Below are 22,388 nucleotides of genomic sequence, written 5' to 3'. Positions count from 1 at the left end.
TAAACATCAATCAACGGACCTATTTCTACCATACTTCTGGGGTTTTCTAAACCTCACCTACTTGTGGCCTTCTAGAGACAAAAGGAGTTACAATAATAGATTGTCATAGAAAATAATGGTAAACGTATTCTACAATCTATTAAAATCAGCCATCTATATTTCATAGAATTTTCTTTTTGACATGTGGAAACTTACCTATAATTGTCCAAAGTCAATTTATGTCTCACAAAAAATGATTATATTTAAATATTTAATTAAGAAAAAAAGAATGAGTGGACCCTAAGATAACTTATTAGGCAGCCATAATAATTCTTAACGCGTCATTAGAGGCACTTTGTTACATTTTCTACCTATATATAACCATATAATCTTTTATACCTTTTTCACATAGTTTCTCAACATCTCTTCTATACCACACTTCTCATTTTTCTCACTCAATTCCACAACTCTTGATAAACCATACACATATCTTTAAATAGCCAGAGTTTTAAACCATGTCTAAATTACCATTGATTATGTTCTTTTCTTCCCTTTTTATCCATGCATCTTTTGGTAAGAACGCTAAATAATAATCTAGCTACTAATGCAACTTTTTTTACTTAAAATTTTAAAATTAAATATTGACATGATATATATTTTCATTTTGAATCTTCAATTTTCAGCTGAAGTTGTGTGCGAGGAGTTGCAAAAGGATCTATGTTCTTTCTCAATAGCTTCTTCGGGGAAACGGTGTTTGTTGGAGACGGGGAAGGCCGCGGATGGTGGCGTAGAATATCAGTGCACAACATCGGAAGTTGTGGTGGAGAGAATGGCGGGATACATAGAGACTGACCAATGTGTGAAAGCTTGTGGAGTTGAAAGGAATTTTGTTGGAATTTCTTCAGATGCATTGCTTGAGTCGCAGTTCACAGCTAAACTTTGTTCACCATGTTGTTTTCAGAATTGTCACAATATTGTTGATCTTTATTTCAATTTGGCTGCCGGAGAAGGTAAAAATATTTTTTCATTTGGTTTATATTAAAAATATTATGCATCGCGCACGCACAACACTCGATTAATCACATTTAAAAATAAAGATAATTCAGTTGAGTAAATGATTAATTTAGTTAATTTAATTATATTTAAAAGTTAATTTAAGAGACTTAAGTTTGGTTACTAAATGGAAAGTGGAATAAAATGAAAATTGCATATACATTATTTGACTGTTTCAAAAGATTTTTTCTTTACCCACCTCCCTATGGGTCACCTCCAGCGAAAACCCCACTTTACCCCTGCTTCGGAAATGCATTTCTGAAATATTTTTTTTTCTAAATTTTTCCAGACTTCAGAAGTGCATTTTCGAAAAAGTCCCAAAAATTGAGATTTTGATTAATTCGGAGATGCATCTCCGAAAAAACAAAAAAAAAATTTTAAAATTCCAAAAATTAATTATAGGATATTAATTAATTCATATATCATAAATTTGATATAATTTATGAGTAATAATTAATAATAATTATATATTTTGATATAATTTATGAGTTATGAATGATAATTATTATATATTTCTATTCTAATTCATATTTTAAAATTTAAAATAATTTTAATTAAAAAAATTAAAATAATTTCACTTACAAAATGAGTTATAAATTTTTATTTATATATTTATATATTTAAAATAATTATTATGTATTTACAAAAAAAATTAAAAAATGAGTGTTTTAATTTATATATTTATATAATAATTATAATAATTATTATATATTTATAAAAATTATTATATATTTATATATTTATATATTTATATAATAATTATTATATATTAATTATAAATATATTTATATATTTATATAATAATTATAAAAATTAAAAAAATGAGTGTTTTAATTTATAATAATTATTATATATTTATATATTTATATACTAATTATTATATATTTATATATTATATATTTATATATTTTCATTACAAAATTAATAATTATTATTATATATTTATATATTTCTATTCTGATTCATAATTAAAAATTAGTTATAATTTTTTATTTAGTTTAAAAAAATTAAAAAAAGATTTTGTCGTGATTTTATTTAATGAACAAATTTTATATTTAATTCTATATAATTCAAAATTTACTTATGGAATTAAATTTTTTTTTATTTATATAAGTTAGTAAAATAATTTTTAACTTTAAAATTGTTTAGGAAATTTTGATTCACCTTGATTTTATACCTATTAATTGTATTGATTCACCTTGATTTTAATTTTTTAATAATTATTGAATTCTTTCGGAAGTGTATATCCGAAACATTCCAAGACCAATTTGGTCTTGGAATATTTCGGATATGCATCATCGAAGACACCCCCAAAAAAAAAGGGTGTTTTCGGAAATGCATCTCCGAAAACACCTTTTTTTCGTGTTTTCGGAAATGCATTTCCGAAATAAAACAAATTTTGAAGAAAAAAAAGCATTTCGGAAATGCATTTCCGAAGTGAGGGTATTTTGGGTTTTTCGCCAGAGGTGACCAAGAAGATAGGGAGGTGGGTAAATAAATTTTCTTTCAAAATGTAATAGAAATAAGTCAAGTCATACATTTTGAAATTATTTATAAGCAAAAGTTATTTTTTAGGTTTATTGAGTAATGAATGTATCTGGTCTGCGTAATAGGCCAGATACATTCATTACTCAATAAACTTAAAAAAACAATCTTTATTTATAAATAAGACTGGAATAGTACATTTCATTTCATGATGTGTTATTCCTTTTTCATCTTATTTTGAACAATTCAAATATTAGACCATATTGATATAGTATAAAACTAAATGTTGCTGTCTTTATTTAAAAGACCTTTCAACTTCAAGAATGTTTCTTTACTAACAAATAATAATGAATCATGGTGGAAATTTCAACATGATAAGGATGTTTAGTCTATTCTCTTTGTCCTAATTTCTTGGTTGCATATACTAAAGAAAAGAAAACATAAGGTCTCATGTCACAATAAATTTGTTTTGCTTAAATACATGGCAATGTTTATCAATATTCACTTTTCATTATGAAAGCATCAAGATACCTTATTGTCTAACACTTTATCTTCAAGTTTGATCAAACATACACATAATCATTTTTAAACAAAAAATAAAATAAGGTTGTTTTTCTTGTAGGAAAACATTTTATAATTAATTATTTACAAAGGGTTATGTATTGTTTCCTCTCTCTTATTACTATTATATTAAAAAATAAATGAGATATATCGATTATTCAATAAATAAAATTTGTTATACTGTAATGTAGGTGTATTTTTGCCTGACCTATGTGAAATGCAAAAGAACAACCCTCGCCGTGCTATGGTTGAGCTTGTGAGCTCTGGAGCTGCCCCGGGACCTGATTCTTCTGTGTCGGAGGACATTCTTGCTGCATTTGCTCCTGCACCTCTGTAAACAAAATATCTTAGACCCATGGATTAGTTTTCAATTTATCTTTCTTTGCACAGATGGCAAAACCTTAGAATGTCTTAAGACTTTATTATTATGTGTGGGGATTTGATTATTGTAATAGTCTTTGTAGACGAAACAATCATTTGTTGGTACTCAGCAAATTTTCTCATTTTGAAGTTTGTTTGTGCTCCAAATACTTTCAATAAATAAAATGTAACGCATTATTGGTTAAAGAATTCAAACACAAATCTATGGAGAGAAAAAAATAATATTCATGTAAAAGTAAAACTCGGGAATCAAAAATAAAATACAATTCACACACAACATAATGTATTAACGTTACAAAAATCGCAGCTGAATACCAAGGTTGTAAAAAAAACAGGACAATAAAAAAACAAGGCAACAAAACATTGTAATTGGGCGAGTAACCCTTATACTCTTCTTTTTATGATAAATTCTATTGCCAACAAAAAAACAAAGTTGTAAAACTAAAAGAAATATAACTACATAAAGACTTCAATAGAGAATCGAAAACAGGGCAGCAAAAACCTTCAACAGAACAAAAAACAGAACAATTACAACAATTAATACGACATAAGCCAGTGTTGAAAGAGGAAAACAAATCAGTGAGAATAAACACGTATATACTAAAACCATGAACATGACACAAGCATCTATAAGTTAAATAGTGGAACAAGGAGAGTGTACAACATGAGAGTGTCAATGATGGATTTAAAGTTTGCAATAACAAGCACTACAAGAAATACAAAACCCCGTCGCTAAAAATATACATTGCCTGGGGATAAACCCCCTCGCTAAGAAGAAAATATAAAACAAAAAAATACATTGTTAGGGGAGGCCCCATTGCGAGGGGTAACCCAACACATAGTCAAAATGGCGCCAATAATATACGCATTTGCGAGGGGAAATCCGTAGCCAGATATACTCTTCTGTCATTTGTCACGTCAACGCAGAAAGCATGTCAGGGGGTGTGCATTTTGCGAGGGGCTACCTCAAGCAAAATGTGACCGTTCAGCTAGCTTGGAGAGGCCCCTTGCAAATTGTTCTGAACGACAAGTATTGTCACCGCTTCACATGTTAGTGTTTTAACTATGGTTGTTGGGAACCATCAATGCATTTTGCGAGGGATTGCCTCAAGCAAAATGTGATCGTTTGGCACTTGTGGGGAGCCCCCTCGTAGATGAACACCCATAAATACACAGCTTCCTCAATTTTTCCACATAGCTTCTTCTTCATTATTCATCAAGCCTCTTCCCCATTTCCTTCCTCCTCTAAACCTTCATTCCTAAATCAAATAGTTTTCTCATATTTCTTCAAACTCGTATCAATATATATCCTAAAGAAAGCTATATATCCTAAAGAAAGCGTGATAGTATCATAGTGATGGACCAAATTTTGTTTAAATCACACAAAAGCTTGATAGATCCAATATATGCTTGCTGATGTAAATCAATGAGTCGAGCAGGAGATAAAAACCAATTGTCAATCATTGATGGATCAATGCCAAATCCTAATTTAATTATGATAACCTCAATTGTAAAGCATGTGAAAGGTGCAATCATTTAGTACATTCTTAGCTTATTAATTAATTTTCTGTTTCTATTGCACAAAACATATTATTTCATGAAAATTATGCTGATGTTTGGGATGAGTTAAAGGAGAGATTCTAAAAAATTGATGGAGTTCGTGTGTCAATGTTTAGATCTTAACTCAACTATCTCAAACAAGGAATAAAATTAGTTTTAAAGTATTTCATAGAGATGAAAAATCTTTTCCAGAAACTGACTACACATTGACCTATATATCCTTTCATGTACTTGTCCTCACCCTTGCAGATGTGAGACCATGATTTCAGCAAAAAACTTCATTTATTTTCACTAACCGTCAAACAAACCAAAAAAACATTGCTAACAAATCTGATTGAATCTCAATTAAAAATTTTGCACCAAACTGTTGGGATTTTAAGAAGGATTTTTCAAAAAAAATTATCCTCTTAGCGGAACAATCCTGATGAACAGATATAATCTGATAAATGGATCTTGATTAAATTATTAATCACAAACCAAACACTGGTAAGGGTTCAAAAATTACCTCTTGAAGTGTGCTTTATCTTTTGATCACGAACGGCAGAAGATAAAGTATCATGCTTAGATCATGTTAAACAACTATCTGCCTATTGTGTGCGTCAAGCATCATCTGAGCATGATACTTTATTAGGGTATAAGGATCTATCCGATATTTTTTTTTCTGCCAAAATTCAAAGGAATATAAAATAAACCCCACTCCTTTTATAATTCATATATTTAGCATTCCCAAACTACTTTTCTTTTTTCTTTTCAACAAGATGCGGTAGATATATTTAAAATTCATTCATAATGAATCTAATATACATATTCGAGACAATCTCAAATAAAATTTATGATCAACTACAGGGCCGGTGAATAAGGAGTGCAAACTGTGCAATAGCACAGGGCCTCCTAATTAAAAGGGCCCATATTTTACTATTTTATTATTATTTATTATTTTCATAAATGAAAATTAGGAAATGAAATATTAAAAAGTAATATTAGTCTATTGTTTTATTACTGTGTATTATCTTAAGAAAAGTTACTTTTATATATTATTCTACTATTAATTATTGTTTTTAAATATGTTGAATTTAAATGTTTACTTTAAATAATGTCTTTAACACTAATAATAAGTTAAATATACATAAATATAAAAATTCAATTATATAAGTTAATAAATGATATAATATTTCCTTAAAATAATATAATAAGAGTTATGAAATATTCCCCTAATTTTATATTATACCATGTTTTTACTATATAAGTTAAGTTAAAAATTTAACTAATTCTATATATAAAGAAATTATAAAATTATTTATAAAGTTATAAATTAAAAAAGAAAGAATAATAGTTAAATTTTTGTATTATTTACAATTTAGATAAATAAAATTTTAAATTTTTTTTTTATATTTTTTAAATATATATATAATTTTTTTAGAACAGGGCCTCTGAATTATTCGAGACGGCCCTGATCAACTACTTAATCTATTAGGAAATCCAAATTTTAAATCTCAAAACCGTTTTAGATTAATTTGGATTTCTAACTTGTATAGAAAAAATATTGTAAAGTTTTACATTTCTCGTATCTTGTATTTTAAAATAAAATCCTCGAAGTTAATGATTATATTATTTTCCGTTACGACTACAATTATGAGATATATTATATATAGACATTTGATTTGATCCTTCTCATAAGTATCATGTCGAATCTAGTTACATTAAGTTGTTAGAAATTGGTTGCTTGAGAACATAATATTTTTTTCGTGCTAGACAACAATTCTCAATTTATGTACCAACTCATAAACTCCTTTTTGATCCTTACATCCTAATTCATAAGGATATTTCACAGTAAAATATAAAATAAAATGCAAAATAAATTCTAAAAACAAAACGTGTAAAAGTAGATTGTATCAAAATCATTTTAATAAGGACTTTTATTAAAATGCTCCCACTATTTTTATTCAAACCAAATAACCCTCAACATTTATTTGGACAATTTTCTAGCGGGTCGAGACCCATATTTCACTTTGTTTTAAGTCAGGGTAGGCGGATTACACAAAACTTCATTATTTAGGTTGAAACTCTTTCCAATTGTATCTAACTAGACGTCTACCCGCGTGATGCGCGGAAAGTTTTATTAAATTATTATTGATAAATAATTATCATTTAGATAGATATAAATATATTTTTATTGATATTTTATATTGAGTTTGTTTTTTATATAAAAAATTAAAAATAATTTAATAGATTACAATTTATAAATATATATTCAATACTAAGAATGTATTATAGTAATATTGGACTTTTTTAAATAATGTTTTTATTCTTATACCACTCATCTTTTATTTGGAAGAAGTCTCAATCTCCCACATTATCTATTAGTTCATAATATTGGAAAAAAATACTATTATTAATATAATTCTTTTTAATATTAATATATCAACTTAAAATGTAAATTAAAATATTTAAATTAATATTATACAAACCCATTCAATACAATTTTTTATTAAATTGATTGCGTAGTGGATCTCTTGCAATTTGCAGATGATACCCTCATGGTGGGATCAGCCTCTTGGAAACAAGTGTGGACGCTGAAAGCTATTCTAAGGACGTTCGAGGTGGCATCGGGTTTGAGGGTCAATTATAACAAGTGCAGGCTGATAGGGATTAACTTAGATCAGCGTTTTCTTGAGGCTGCCGCAAGTTTTTTATCTTGCAGGATTGAAGGAAGCTCTTTCAAATTTCTCGGCATCCCGATAGGCTGCAATCCAGGGCTCTGTTCTACCTGGGTTCCGCTTATTTCTAAGATAAAGAAGAAGCTGTCAAACTGGAAGAATAGATTTTTAAGCTTTGGGGGCAGAATCACCTTGTTGAAGTCGGTGCTTTCAAGCATTGCAATCTTCCAATTATCTTTTTACCAAGCTCCTTTGAAGGTTTGTAAGGAGATTCAACGAATCCAATCTAGCTTTTTGTGGGGCGAAAAGGAAAATTGCAGGAAAGTTCATTGGGTTTCATGGGAGCGGATATGTCAACCTATCGATTTAGGTGGTTTAGGAGTGAAGAAGGTAGATGATTTCAATAAGGCGTTGCTTTTAAAGTGGGGCTGGAGGATTATTAAAGGTGAATCTGGGTTGTGGAAGAAGGTTCTGGAAGCTAAATACGGCTCTATTCTGTTCCAGCTTGCAGCTTGGCCCGAAGATACGAATAACCGTGGTTTCTCGACATGGTGGAAAAACATTGTAAACTTGGAGCGTGGTGATGCGGTTCCTGTTCTGACAGGTTATCTCAAGTATAGGTTGGGATGCAGCGACAACATCCTGTTTTGGGAATCTGCTTGGCAAGGAAGCTCCGCTATGAAGGATAATTATACGGGCCTGTACGCTATCAGTTCTATGAAGGGCAAGAAAATCGCAGATTTTGGAGAACGCTTCAACGATTCCTGGTTCTGGGGAGATTTGGGAATAAGTCCGGAAAGTCTGCCTGTTGGAGAGGTCGCAGCTTTACAGCATCTTCGTCTCCGTATTGCTCAATTTAGGCCGGAAGCAAACATAGAGGATTCGGTTTTATGGCAACATGATATTGAACAGGGATACACCACAAAGGAAGGTTATTATTGCTTGGCAGGAGGGAGAGAAGTCTCGTCTCTTGAAGAGGATCATTCTAGAGCTTTTTCTCATTTATGGTCTGCTGCAGTCCCTTTTAATATCAAGGGTTTTGTTTGGAGGTTACTTTTGAACAGGCTGCCGACAAAGGATCAGCTCCGCCGTAGAGGTATTTTAACATCTATCACGGATCAGTCCTGTGTCTTTTGTGATAACGAGGAAGAAAATCTGTTCCACTGTTTTTTTGGTTGTGTGGTATCTAGGTTGGTGTGGGATAACATTGCAGAGTGGATTGGGCTAGAACCGCATCTGGTTGTGAACTCATGGCAGAATTTTCTCTACTGGTGTTCTTTTGCGAGAAAGAAGAAGGTAAATAAAAGAAGAGAGGGTTTGATTTGGTTGGCAGTGGTGAGGGGGCTTTGGTTAAGGAGGAATGACATCATTTTTAACAGAGGGTCTTGCAATGTTAATGACATCACCTGGGAGATTAAATTGAAGATTTGGAGATGGTCCTTTTTTGGGGAAATTGCTTATTCCAAGTGTAATTTCTATGATTTTTGTAAAAATCCGTTTTTTTTACTTAGCATAGATTTCAGTTGGTCGGTAATCTCTCAGTTCCTGAGCTTTTTGGAACTCCTTTTGTAAGCGGGTTCGAGTACCCCTAGTACTCGTTTTAATTCAATCCTAGCTTATAAAAAAAAAAAAAAATATTTTCATGAGTCGGTGTCATCTCCCCAATCAGATTTAGATTAATAATAAACAGATTCACATCTTATCTTATTAATAAAATATATAATATTTTTTAAATATAAATTCAATCTAAATTAACGAAAAATAAAATAAAATAACAATAATATGAGGGCAAGGCCTAACCCACTAAATTTAATGCAATTTATTCTTCTGACCTAACATAAAAAAAATAAACATAAAAATATATATAAACAAAAATAAATATATTAAATAAATTTATGGAGTAAAAAAAAATAGAAAAGAAGATTTTAAATTGATATATCTTGTTGTTCTTTTGATCCCACAAACTAACCCACCATGAGGTGTTGGGGTATTGTAGATTCAAAAATAAAATTTAAATTGAAAAAAAATATTATAAGACATTAAAAATTCAAAAATAAGATTCAGATCTAAAAAGAATACAAAATGAAATTTTAAAAAATACATATCTTTTATTCTTCTTACCTAGAATAGAAAAAAACATAAACAATTTATACAAATAAAATTAAATATTTTAAATCAATGTATAGATTTAAAAAGGGAAAGTTAAAATAAATACTACAATTTGTATACCTTGATGTCCTTGTAATCCATACACTAATGCACTGTGAGACGTTGAGATTCAAAAATTAGATCTAGGCTTAAAAATTAAAAAAAAAAACAATATAAGTTATTTTAGATTCAAAAATAAGGTTAAAAGAGATATAATTTTTTTTCCAAAAATATACATATTTTTATTCTTCTGATGTAGCCTGGAGAAAATAAATATAAACAATTTATAAAAATAAACAAAATTAAATATTTTTAGTCACTGAATAGAGTGAAAAAAAAGGAGAATTTAAAGAAAATATCAAAATTTCTATACCTTATTGTTCTTCTAAATCTTATACAGAAAAACTACATTTAAACAACATGTTGTTAATTATTAACCCTCTTGCATGCAAAAGGTATGATATATATATACCTTTGAAATTTATAGCCATCATTATGGCAAAATAAATGTAAAAACCTTTTGCTGGTATGAGTTCTATGCGTTAGAATTCAGAGTATTAAAATTCATATAATGTTACAATTAAATTACTCATTACCACTAAAAGAGTTACAATAAAGTGACTGCGTTAGAATTCAGAGTATTAAAATTCAGTTCTATGCGTTAGAATTCAGAGTATTAAAATTCATATAATGTTACAATTAAATTACTCATTACCACTAAAAGAGTTACAATAAAGTGACTGCGTTAGAATTCAGAGTATTAAAATTCATATGACGTTACAATTAAATTACTCATTACCACTAAAAGAGTTACAATAGAGTGACTCACAATCAATTAAAAAATAAAAAGTAATTAGAATTTATAGAGTCTTGCAATTAAATTATTCATTACAACTAAAAGAGTTACAATAGAGTGACTCATAATTACTTAATAATTAATAATTAAAAAATGATTGAAGAAAATATATATGATTTTCTATAGATAGTTTTTATAAATATTTTGTTCTATTTTTAAATTATTAAACAAAAAGTAAGAAAATATATGGAAAGATATTTTTTGACAAAACATATATAAATAAAGATTTTATACTGTAATACCAATTTTTTTAATATATATATATATATATATATATATATATATATATATATATATATATATATATATATATATATATATATATATATATATATATATATTAATTTAAATATATATTCTCTAGACATTTTTTGAATTTATAGAGTCTTGCAATTAAATTATTCATTACAACTAAAAGAGTTACAATAGAGTTACTCATAATTACTTAATAATCAATAATTAAAAAATGATTTAAGAACATATATATGATTTTCTATAGATAGTTTTTATAAATATTTTGTTCTATTTTTAAAATTATATTCTCTAGACATTTTTTTTTATTTTTTAAAATCATATTATTTTACTATTATTATTAGCTAAATATTTTATTATTATTATTAATAATGGTGGTAGACATTTTTTTTATTTTTTAAAATCATATTATTTTACTATTATTATTAGCTAAATATTATATTATTATTAATAATGGTGGTGATTTAATATTATTATTATATTATTTTTATTATTATTATTTATTTTAATAAAAATATAATTAGGGTTTGGGTTTAGAGATGCTACTAATATGACATGTGACTAAGATTTGTTTAGAGTTTCTACCAATGTGACATGTGGCTAGGGTTGCCATCATGACAACCTTGGATTTATATATTAAAGATATAACTCTCGAGTTTTATCACTTGAGTGAATAACTCCTTATTCTAATCCATCATATGGATTATTCTCAACTCTTGCTTCTAAACATATATAACCTATTATAATTAGTTTAGTTAAGTCAAACTCAAAAATTTAACACTTGGATATTACATTTATCCCATCACACCTTACTAATATAAAACGTGCACCTCGTGTTAGGCGAAACCTATATTATTTGATACTAGTCTTGATGAGTGCTAAATAGTAAAAAGCAATTAACTTAATATTTAATTGAGTGATTTTTCTTAAGTTCGATCTCACGAATTTGTGTATCTCATACACACGCATATAAACATACAACACATGCATCACATACATAAAATAAAATTTGGTAATATGATTATGACCACCTAAAACGCAAGAATTAAATAAACTACTTTATTATAATTCTTTGACCCACAAACAAGCTTCTCAAGTTTCTCCACCAGTGGCACCATTTGGCGTTGTCTTCTCTTCAATTATAATATTTACATAAATAAAAAATTAAATGGCACGACACGCAGGTCTTATTTAATTACAATAAATCACGACATGCAGGTCGTATTTAAAATAAACAAATGCCAAAATCTAAGGTCATAATTGTATACCAATTTATTTAATAATAAATAATCAAATAATAAATAATAATATATTAACAATTTATAAATATTGACGCATCAATCAACACTTGACGCTTTTTGCGAACCCTAAAGGCACAACTCTTGCACCGTCACAAACCCTAATGCAAAAGCATTCATGCTATCAAAACACAATGATCAATTATTCTATATGACTGATCGAAATGTTATTACTTCACCACACAAATGTCGGATTCCAAAGCCGAATGAACATTGATCATTTAAATGTATAATAATCATTACACTGATTGAATGGACAAACAACATAGTGTATCCAGTCCCGACCCAAAGCTATAGGCAAGGAGGACAATTTCCTAGGGTCTCACATATATTTTTACTAATCATACCATGTGTAGCATAAATGTTTCATCATCTATCTGATAGAGTATATTAGTACTTTCCAATACAATAGTCATATATATGACAAATATACTACATATTATGTTTACAATGTATACGTGACTTTTAATATATATTACTTCTCTTACTCAATTAATATTTTATTGTAAGTTAAACTATACTTTCTAAAAAAAGATAGAATGAGTATATATATATATATATATATATATATATATATATATATATATATATATATATATATATATATATATATATATATATATATATATATATATATATATATATATATACACTACAAAAAATATGCTCTGCAGCGACGTGGGAAACACGTCGCAACAGGAAATATCACGTGGCAACAAAAAAGTAGCGACGTGGGCCACTACGTCGCAGGAGACAAAGTGGCAACTTGTAGCGACGTGGAGACCACGTCAGAAAGTAGCGACGTGACTCCCACGTCGCAACAAGGAAACATGGGGAACATCCATCTGCACACACAACAGGCGTGGCAGGTGTGGGACAGTGTGTTTGCTGACCAATGTAGCGACGTGATTACCACATCGCTACATTAAATGCTTTTTTTTTTTTAAATTTATTCACGCTAGATTTGTTTTGTTTTATATATTTTTTATAATTAATTAATATATAATAAAATATATATAATAAAATATATATAATAAAATTTATATAATAAAATTTATATAATAAAATTTATAAAATAAAATTTATATAATAAAACCTATAAAATAAAATTTATATATTAAAATCTATAAAAACTAATTTATATAATAAATTTGTATAAAATAAATTCATATAATAAACATTATATAATAAATTCAATTAATTAAAACTAAAAATTTAAAACTAATACTGTAATGAATTAAAATGTAGAATATTTTACATAAAAATAAATTAAAAATAAATAAAATACAAAATGTTTTCAAGACGCATCATCCGGAAAATAATTATTCGGATTAAAATCATCAGCCACCCCGTCATCCTCCGGCTCTTGAGGAGGAGCATTACTGTAATTTCCACCTCCTTGCATAAACCGTCTCATCTGCTCCTCCATCTCAGCTTGCTTCTTCATAATGCCCTCCATCTGTCGCGCATGCTGCTCCTCCATATCAGCCTGCTTCTTCCGCATCATCTCGATCTGGGCCTCACTTTCGCGTCTCGCCAATTGCCTTACTAATTCAGTTTGTTCCTGTGTCAGATTTGGTTGACGCGATCCACCCTCTCCATCCTGAAGTCTTTGAAACAGATTGCGGTCACCACGTCTATAGCTGGCCGCCAAATTTCCAGCACCAAAAAAGCAACCATTAGGTCCTTTTTCTTTAATAACCTCACACCAGATATAGTGATCAACATCCGCATTTAGCGGCTCCCCCTCTGCTGGCATGAATTGAGGATTATTTTCCAGAAAAATGGCAAGTCGCCTATCATAATCTTCCTGCACAGATATTCAATAAAAAATGTAAGTTAAATATTTAAATGCATATTTAATTAGTCAATTAAAATATATTAAAAAGTTGCCACGTGATTTTCACGCCACAACTTATGATTTGCCACATGATTTTAATGTGGCAATTTATCAATTGCCACATGAAATTCACATCACAAATTTTGTATTAATTTAAAAAAAATAAACAACGTAAATTTCACTTACAAGATACAACTTCGTGCGCTCGTCGACAAAACCTCCCGATCTCCTTGTCCGGGTCCTCGAAATCAGCTCAGGCATCAATGGTTTTCTCCCCAACTCCTTAGCCTAAATAATATAATTAAAAATAATTAGTAAAATATATTATGAATAAAGATGTAACTTAAGAAATTTAAAATTTTTACCAATCGTCGGGCATGCTCGGCGGTGCTAATACTTCCAACTGTGTTGACACAACCGCCCTTTTCAGATGCCCTCATCTTCTTAAAAGTTTCTGATTTAGCCCGGAATTCTGGACTCCTCCAATATGTAACAAGATCATGAAAAACCTCCTCGCCTATCCAGTTAGGACGGATGCCATGAAGCTCATGATTCTCCCTTACTCTCCGCAGCATATCAGACATTCTTTTAGAGCATCTGGTGTTGAAAACTTTCTGAACACTTTTTTCACTCAAAGGGTCCCACACACATTTCTCCTGCAATAATGTATGACATTAAAATAAAATGTTAAGTAATTATAATGAGAATTTTATTTAAATAACTATAACTAAAACAATAAATTAAATGCATAACATATATAAATAACAATACCTTAAACATTCTAAACCATTCATCTTTATTTTTGACGTCCCCATAGCTCTTAAAAGCTGATTTATACATCTGCTGAATTATATAGCTAACAACCCTAGCAGCTGTCCGACTCGGCGTAAAACTGAAACAAAAAATGAAAATGTTAGATATAAATTTATTAAAAAAATGAAAAAGTATACATACTATAAAAGTTTTTAAATAGGAAACTTACTTGCTTCCTTCGGGCTGAATCCAAAATCTGCCGTCAATCACATGAATCTCATCAGGATCATCCCTCCCACGAAGATCAGCTCCATCTATCTCATCAACTGCCTCATCAACCTCACGTGCTGGTACATGTGTGGGATGTGGGGTGCGTGAGCCTCCAACCTGTGTGGGGCGTGGACTAGGAGATCGTCCAGCCTGTGTGGGACGTGGACGGGGAGATTGTCCAGCCTGTGTGGGGCGTGGACTAGGAGATCGTCCAGCCTGTGTCGGACGTGTACTGCTGGACCCTCCCGTCTGCTGGAAGGATGAAGTCATCAGGATGGGATATGAAAAACCAGATCCTCCAGTCTGCTGGAAGGATGAAGGCATGCCAGTATGGGAGAATGGAAAGCTGGGAGGGGGCACACCAGTATGTGTGAATGGAAAGCTAGGTCCTGCTGCCTGCTGGAAGGACGATGGCACACCAGGATGCTGGAAGGATGGAGGTACCGCTGAGTACTGGAAAGATGCAGGTACCCTAGACGGGAATGTGTGGGAGGAGAGTAAAGGGGTAAAAGCCTGAGTACTGGCTAGAGACATAGGATCAACATGACTCTGAGGGCGGGGACACGCTGCTGTGTGAGGCGCGTCACATACTACTATCCTCGGACGTTGGGACTTCCTACCACTATCTTTACCCTTAGGTGGCATGTTACCTATTTTATTATTCACCAACAAAGATAATAAATTCATTAAGATCAATATATATTCATTAACACATAAATAGATATTCATTAACACATAAATAGATATTCATTAACACATAAATAGTTATTCTTTAACACATAATTAGATATTACTTAACACATAATTAGATATTACATTCAGTGTTTAGTTATTCTTCATCTTCGCTATCCATATCATTCTCTTCATCATTCTCTTCATCATTCTCTTCGTCATTCTCTTCGTCATTCTCTTCATCATTCTCTTCGTCATTCTCTTCATTATTGTCATCGGATTCAAACTCTTCATCATTCTCTTCATCCACATTATTTTCAACCAACAATATAGATGCATCAACTTGATGTCCCTCAACAGTTGTGTCATTCAAACTTGTAATGTCTTCAGCTGCAACCACTTCATTAATTTGATCAACATCATCAACTTGATAGGCAACATCTTCTACTTGATCTCCGTTTTCAATATGACCTTGGGGTTTTGTTTTTATTACAACACACCATCCTCTTTTACGTGTCACAAATGAAGGATAAGGTACATAATAAACTTGCCTAACAATATTTGACATTATGAAAGGATCATACTCTTTGTATTTCCGGTTCATTTGAATCTCAACAGTACCGTATGACCTGTCTATTTTGGTGCCTCTACTTGGATCATACCATTCACAATAAAACAAGACAACTTTATTTTCTGAATCCAAGTAATGGTATACCAACTCGTAGATATGTTTAATAACTCCATAAAAGTCATCTTCACCACCATCTGTAACTCCTTTTACAAATACACCACTGTTTATGGTTTTTTTCCCTTCAGTCCATGCCTCAGTGTGAAACTTATATCCGTTCACGAAGTATGTGTGCCAATCATTTGCGCTTTGGATAGGGCCTTCTGCTAAGTTTCTCAAATGGAGTATTTCTGGAGTTGGTGGAAACACGGTAGACAATCTTTGCTTGAACCATAAGGGAAATTGAGCATGAATGACGGCGGATGTTGACTGTACACCGGTACTATGAAAATAGGCATTGTTAAATTCCCTACAAAATATACAGCATAAGTTAAATAAGTTTGGTATACAGACATTGTCAACAAAGGTAAAAAAACTATTGGGTAAACTTACTCAAGGTATTGTTTAACTTCAACGCAGTTGATCAAGACATGGACATGTGCGGATTGCATTTCTTTCTGGGTCAACCAATGCACACTCTTCTTTCCAGAAGGTCGACCTGGAAGACCGAATACCGATAAGGTGAATTGACTCCTCTGGTTGACATTTACCGGATTCCGTATGGTTCTAGGAGTTAACATCAAGTGATTGAAATAATGACTGCAAAAATGTGATGTTTCTCGATGCAGGTAATGTGCACATATAGAACCTTCAACTCTTGCTTTATTCTTCACTGATCGCTTTGAATCACCCATGAACCTTTCAAACGGATACATCCACCTATATTGAACTGGTCCACCAAGAAAAGCTTCATATGCAAGATGGACAGGTAAATGTTCCATGGAGTCAAAGAAACCAGGCGGAAATACTTGTTCCAACTTACAAAGAATGATTGCAATGTTTTGGTCCAACTTCATGATGTCTTCCACTTTTAAAGATGACGCACAAATATCTCTAAAAAACTGACTAATTTCAGTTAGTGGATCAAGAACATGTTTGGGTAGCGAGCCAAATGCAATTGGTAACAATTGTTCCATGAAAATGTGACAATCGTGACTTTTCATTCCATGCAACTTCCCAGTGTTAGGGTCAGCACACCTTGATAAATTTGATGAATAGCCATCGGGCATTCTCAAATCTTTTAGCCATCGACAAACAGCTTTAGCTTCTTGGGAAGTCAGAGTGAAACAAGCCTTGGGTTTTAATAACTTTCCATTCGGTAGAGGCCTCAACTCCAACTCTCTTCTGTTACACCATTTTTCCATGTCTTGTCTGGCCTTTTCATTATCTTTCGTTTTGCCTTTCACATCCATCACTGTGTTAAATACATTATCAAAAAAATTCTTCTCAATATGCATAACATCTAGATTATGGCGCAACAAGTTATCCTTCCAATACGGGAGGTCCCAAAATATACTTCTTTTTGTCCAATTGTGCGTGACTCCGTATCCTTCAATTCGGCATTCTTTGCCAGTATCTGTAAATTTTGGTAGCTCACTAACTTGTTCCCATATAGCCCATGGTGACAATCGATGCGGAGGCGCATCTTTCACTCGTACATCTTTTTTAAAGTTTGTCATGTTTCTTCTATAGGAGTGATTTCGTGGTAGGAATCTGCGGTGACAGTCAAACCACGAGCTTTTCCCACCTTTATCCAACGTGAACCCTTTGTTGTTTCCCATGCAATGCGGACAACCCATTTTGCCATGCGTACCCCAACCAGACAACATGCCATATGCTGGAAAGTCGTTGATGGTCCACATCAATGAAGCTCGCATTGTAAAGTTTTCTTTACGTGATATATCATAAGTCCATTCTCCAATCCACAATCTCTTCAAATCATCAATTAAAGGTTGTAAATACACATCAATTCCTGCTTTTGGACTCGAAGGTCCTGGAATGACGCACGTCAAAAACATGTATGGTTTTGTCATGCACATCTCAGGAGGGAGGTTGTAGGGGGTTACAATAACTGGCCAACAAGAATATGCAGTTCCCGACCCTTGGACATATGGAGTAAATCCATCAGAGCATAATCCCAACCTGACATTTCTAGGTTCTGCGGCAAAATCAGGATGCATCCGATCAAAGTGCTTCCATGCCTCGCCATCAGATGGATGCCGCATAGTGCCTGGACTTGTGTTATTTGTGTGATGCCATGTCATTTGACTTGCACTGTGCATTGAAGCAAACATTCTTTTTAACCTTGGTATTATCGGAAGATAAAACATGGACTTTACTGCTACACGGTCCTGATTAGTGTTAACGGCTCTACTTGGAACTTTATATCTTGGACTCATACAAAACTTACATTCCTCCAACAACCCATCTTGAGTACCAAACTCATTGTCGTAGAACAACATACAGCCATTAATGCAACAATCAATCTTTCGTACTCTTAAGCCCAACTTCGACACCAACTTCTTTGCTTCATAAAATGTTGTAGGCAAGTTGTCTTTCATTGCAGTTGAGTCCAACATCATCTTTACGAAGAATTCCAAACACTTATCAGGAACATTCCAATTTGCCTTGGCGGCCAACAATCTCACACACATTGATAACTTTGAGTCAGACGATCCATCAAACAACGGCGTATTCATCTCATTCAACAACTGATAAAATTTCTGCGCTTCCTCATTCGGCATCTCTTCCCCACCAAAATCTTCAGGCTCATCATAAGTCACGTTCACACCAAAAGCATCCTCAACCATGTCACCAATCAGATTAAAGTTTTCCTCATATTCCACAGGCGGCCGACTACTTGAAGCATGAGAGTTGCTAGTCTCTGGTACGTTACTAGGCATTTCTTCACCGTTAAACGTCCAAACCCAATAATTTGCTATGAAACCCCTTCTATGCAAATGAGCTGTTATTTCCTGTGGGTCACTAATTATTGGTCTACATTCACATTTAAGACAGGGACACCTAACTCCTCCTTCGCTTCGACATAATTCCTGAGCAAACGCCCAACTGATAAACCCTTCAACTCCTACTATAAAATTGGGTTTAAGTCCCATTCTTCCTGGAAATGTTCTATCGTACATCCAACTACGATAATACCGATAGTATTCCATACTGCAAATTTATACAATCATTGTCATTTTGACTACATTTATACTAATATTTTTAACTACACATGTTATATTGAACCTATGTTAACCATAAAATTACTTTTTTATTAACTACATATATTAAAAATATTATTTAATAAAAATACTACTAATAAATATTTACTATTATTAAAAATATTATTTTTGATTCAACTATTAAACATGTACCAGATAAATAAATATTATCTATTAAAAAGTACTACTCATGTAACACCATAGTTCATAAAGATAATAAATATAATTTTTTTATTAAATATATAATAAATATTATATACAAAATGTAAATTTATAATATTTTATTTTTAATTTTTAAATATTAATAATATTTTTCAAACATAACTTCTATACATTCATTAAGATTAATATGTATCTTATTTTTAGTAATAATTTCTATTTTAAAAAACAATAATATATATTACATATAAAACATAGTCTATTAGATTTTTTTTAATAAAACTATTTTTATCAAATATATACAACAATGATGTACTTTTAATTGTAGTTTGTTTATATTTCTATTTTTCAAAAAATAACTTATTTTATATAAACATAAAAAATTCAAAACTTATATGTATTAAAATATTCTCTTTTTAATATTTTATTTTCATTATAATATAAATATATTATCTTTTTATTATAAACATAAAAAATTTAATTTCTATATATGCAAAAGAAGAAAATGTTAGCTTTATATTCTTTAAATTTTGTATTTCTCTAGTAGTGTAATAGTTTGTGAAAAAGAAGAAACATATTTACTTTTTGTCGTTTAAATGTTATTTTTTTTTTAAATTTTGTATTTCTTTAAATTTTGTATTTCTCTAAATGTTATCACACTACATGAGTATGCAAGAGTATATTTATGTTTGTAGTAGTTATTAATTTATAATCTTACATTTAAACTAATTTAACTAATGTTAACATAAAAAATTCTGTTTTTAATATTTTTTTTCATAATTCATAATATAAATATATTATCTTTTTATTATAAACATAAAAAATTTAATTTCTATATATGCAAAAATAATTCTGTTTTAAAAATATTTTCATAATTTTCATAATTCTGTTTTTTATTTATATATTTATACATTTTCGTATATATAAAAATTAAACTTAAAATATATAAACTTAGAATAAATTTAGACAAAAAACAGAATATATACAAATTTAATTTATTAAACTTAGACCAAATAAATTTATTTAGTTATAAAAAACAGAATATATTAAACTTAGATTAAACTTAGATATTGTGAAATAAACTTACATTGTGAAATAAACTTAAAAAACATACAAAATAAATTGTGAAATAAACTTACATTTTCGTATATATTAAACAGAATATAAAAAACATAAAAAATTTATAAAAAACTTACATTGTGAAATAAACTTATATTGTGAAATAAACTTACATTGTGAAATAAACTTTACATTTTCGTATATATTAAACAGAATATAAAAAACATAAAAAATTTATATATATATATATATATATATATATATATATATATATATTAAACTTAGATATTGTGAAATAAAATCTATTTCAGAATAAATTCACAAATATACATTCACAAATATACAAAATAAATTTATTCCACACATTTAAATTTATTCACAGATTTATCCCACACATATAAATTCACAAATATACAAAATAAATTTATTTCAGTATATCACAATAAAAATAAAATATAAAAAATTACTAAAATACCTCTTCTTCAAATCTCCTTCACTCTTGTAGTACCTCTTCTTCACAATATTCTTCAATCTTCAAACTTCAATCCTTCAAAAAAAACTCTAAATTAAATTCAGAATAAATTAAATTATACAACAATGGAGACAACAATGGAGAAGAATGGAGAAGAAATTACTAACCTTTGATTGATATTAAGACAACAATGGAGAAGAAAAGGGGAGGGGGAGTTGGAGCAATGGAGGGAGGAACTGAAGAAAGGGGAGATGCGTGGAGGAAGAAGAAAATGTTTCTTTCTGTTTCTTTCTGAATCTGGAACGCAAGGGTTTTGGTTTTGTGTATATAAGGACATCAGCGACGTGATGACCACGTCGCTACTTTGCCAGGTGGATAACACGTCGCTACACTTAAACGGTCATAATAATAATGACACATCTGTAAAAGTGACAGAGTTATATTCCCAAGTAATACGTTGCGACGTGGGAGTAACGTCACTACAAAAATTCAAAAAATTTCAAATCTCCCACCAACTACAACGTTAAAGTTTGTATTTTTTTATTTTTTACTTTTTATTAGCGACGTGTTTCACACGTCGCAACAGTTTTTTAAAAAAATCAACCTCTGACACGCCTGATTATAACGTTGGATTGATTTTTTAATTATAAAAGTTTGTTGTGACGTGAGTAACACGTCGCAACTACCCACGTGTTAACCACGTCGCTACCTATGTCGCTGGGGAAGAGTTTTTTTGTAGTGATATATATATAATATAGAAAAACAAAAATCGGTGCCAGTTGGTTTTTATTTTTATTTTATATTTTTTACTATTTACTCATTTATCGTTAAGAGTATATTATTAATTTTATAACAAAATAATGCAACAATTAATATTTTAATTATATATAGAGAATTGACTATTCTAAATTTTTATATTAAAGTTAATAATTTTTATAAATATTGTGTTTTCTAATATTTTTTAATTGAATTTAATAAAATTTTATCTTAATATCAATGTCACAGACTCACAACGAAACTAAATTAATTAATTTTATTATTAATTGAAAAAAGTATTAAACAAAATTGATCATAATAATTTAATAAATAATTTTTTTATAAAGTAAAATTTTAATTAAAAATATAATTATAAAACAAATAA

At 30.0% G+C, this 22,388-nt stretch overlaps 2 protein-coding genes across 2 annotated transcripts; one reads left to right on the top strand and one right to left on the bottom strand.

Annotated features, from left to right (window-relative positions):
• Window positions 1–384: 384 nt before the first annotated feature.
• LOC131634631 (uncharacterized) lies at window positions 385–3,660 on the top strand. Its single transcript, XM_058905287.1, has 3 exons — window positions 385–552; window positions 663–989; window positions 3,270–3,660. The coding sequence occupies exons 1-3, from the start codon at window positions 495–497 to the stop codon at window positions 3,413–3,415; spliced, it is 531 nt and encodes a 176-aa protein (XP_058761270.1). The 5' UTR covers window positions 385–494; the 3' UTR covers window positions 3,416–3,660.
• A 6,133-nt stretch (window positions 3,661–9,793) lies between these two features.
• On the bottom strand, window positions 9,794–14,694 carry LOC131634634 (uncharacterized). The gene is made up of 5 exons (XM_058905290.1): window positions 14,436–14,694; window positions 14,257–14,358; window positions 13,579–14,040; window positions 9,906–9,937; window positions 9,794–9,797 (listed from the first exon to the last, which is right to left on the bottom strand). Exons 1-5 carry the CDS (start codon window positions 14,652–14,654, stop codon window positions 9,794–9,796), a joined length of 819 nt encoding a protein of 272 aa, XP_058761273.1. The 5' UTR covers window positions 14,655–14,694.
• Between the last annotated feature and the right edge of the window lie 7,694 nt (window positions 14,695–22,388).

Source organism: Vicia villosa, unplaced genomic scaffold (assembly GCF_029867415.1).
Source record: "Vicia villosa cultivar HV-30 ecotype Madison, WI unplaced genomic scaffold, Vvil1.0 ctg.001324F_1_1, whole genome shotgun sequence".
Lineage (NCBI taxonomy): Eukaryota > Viridiplantae > Streptophyta > Magnoliopsida > Fabales > Fabaceae > Vicia > Vicia villosa.
The sequence above is the reverse complement of the archived record's forward strand: the minus strand, read 5'-3'. Positions and strand labels throughout refer to the sequence as shown.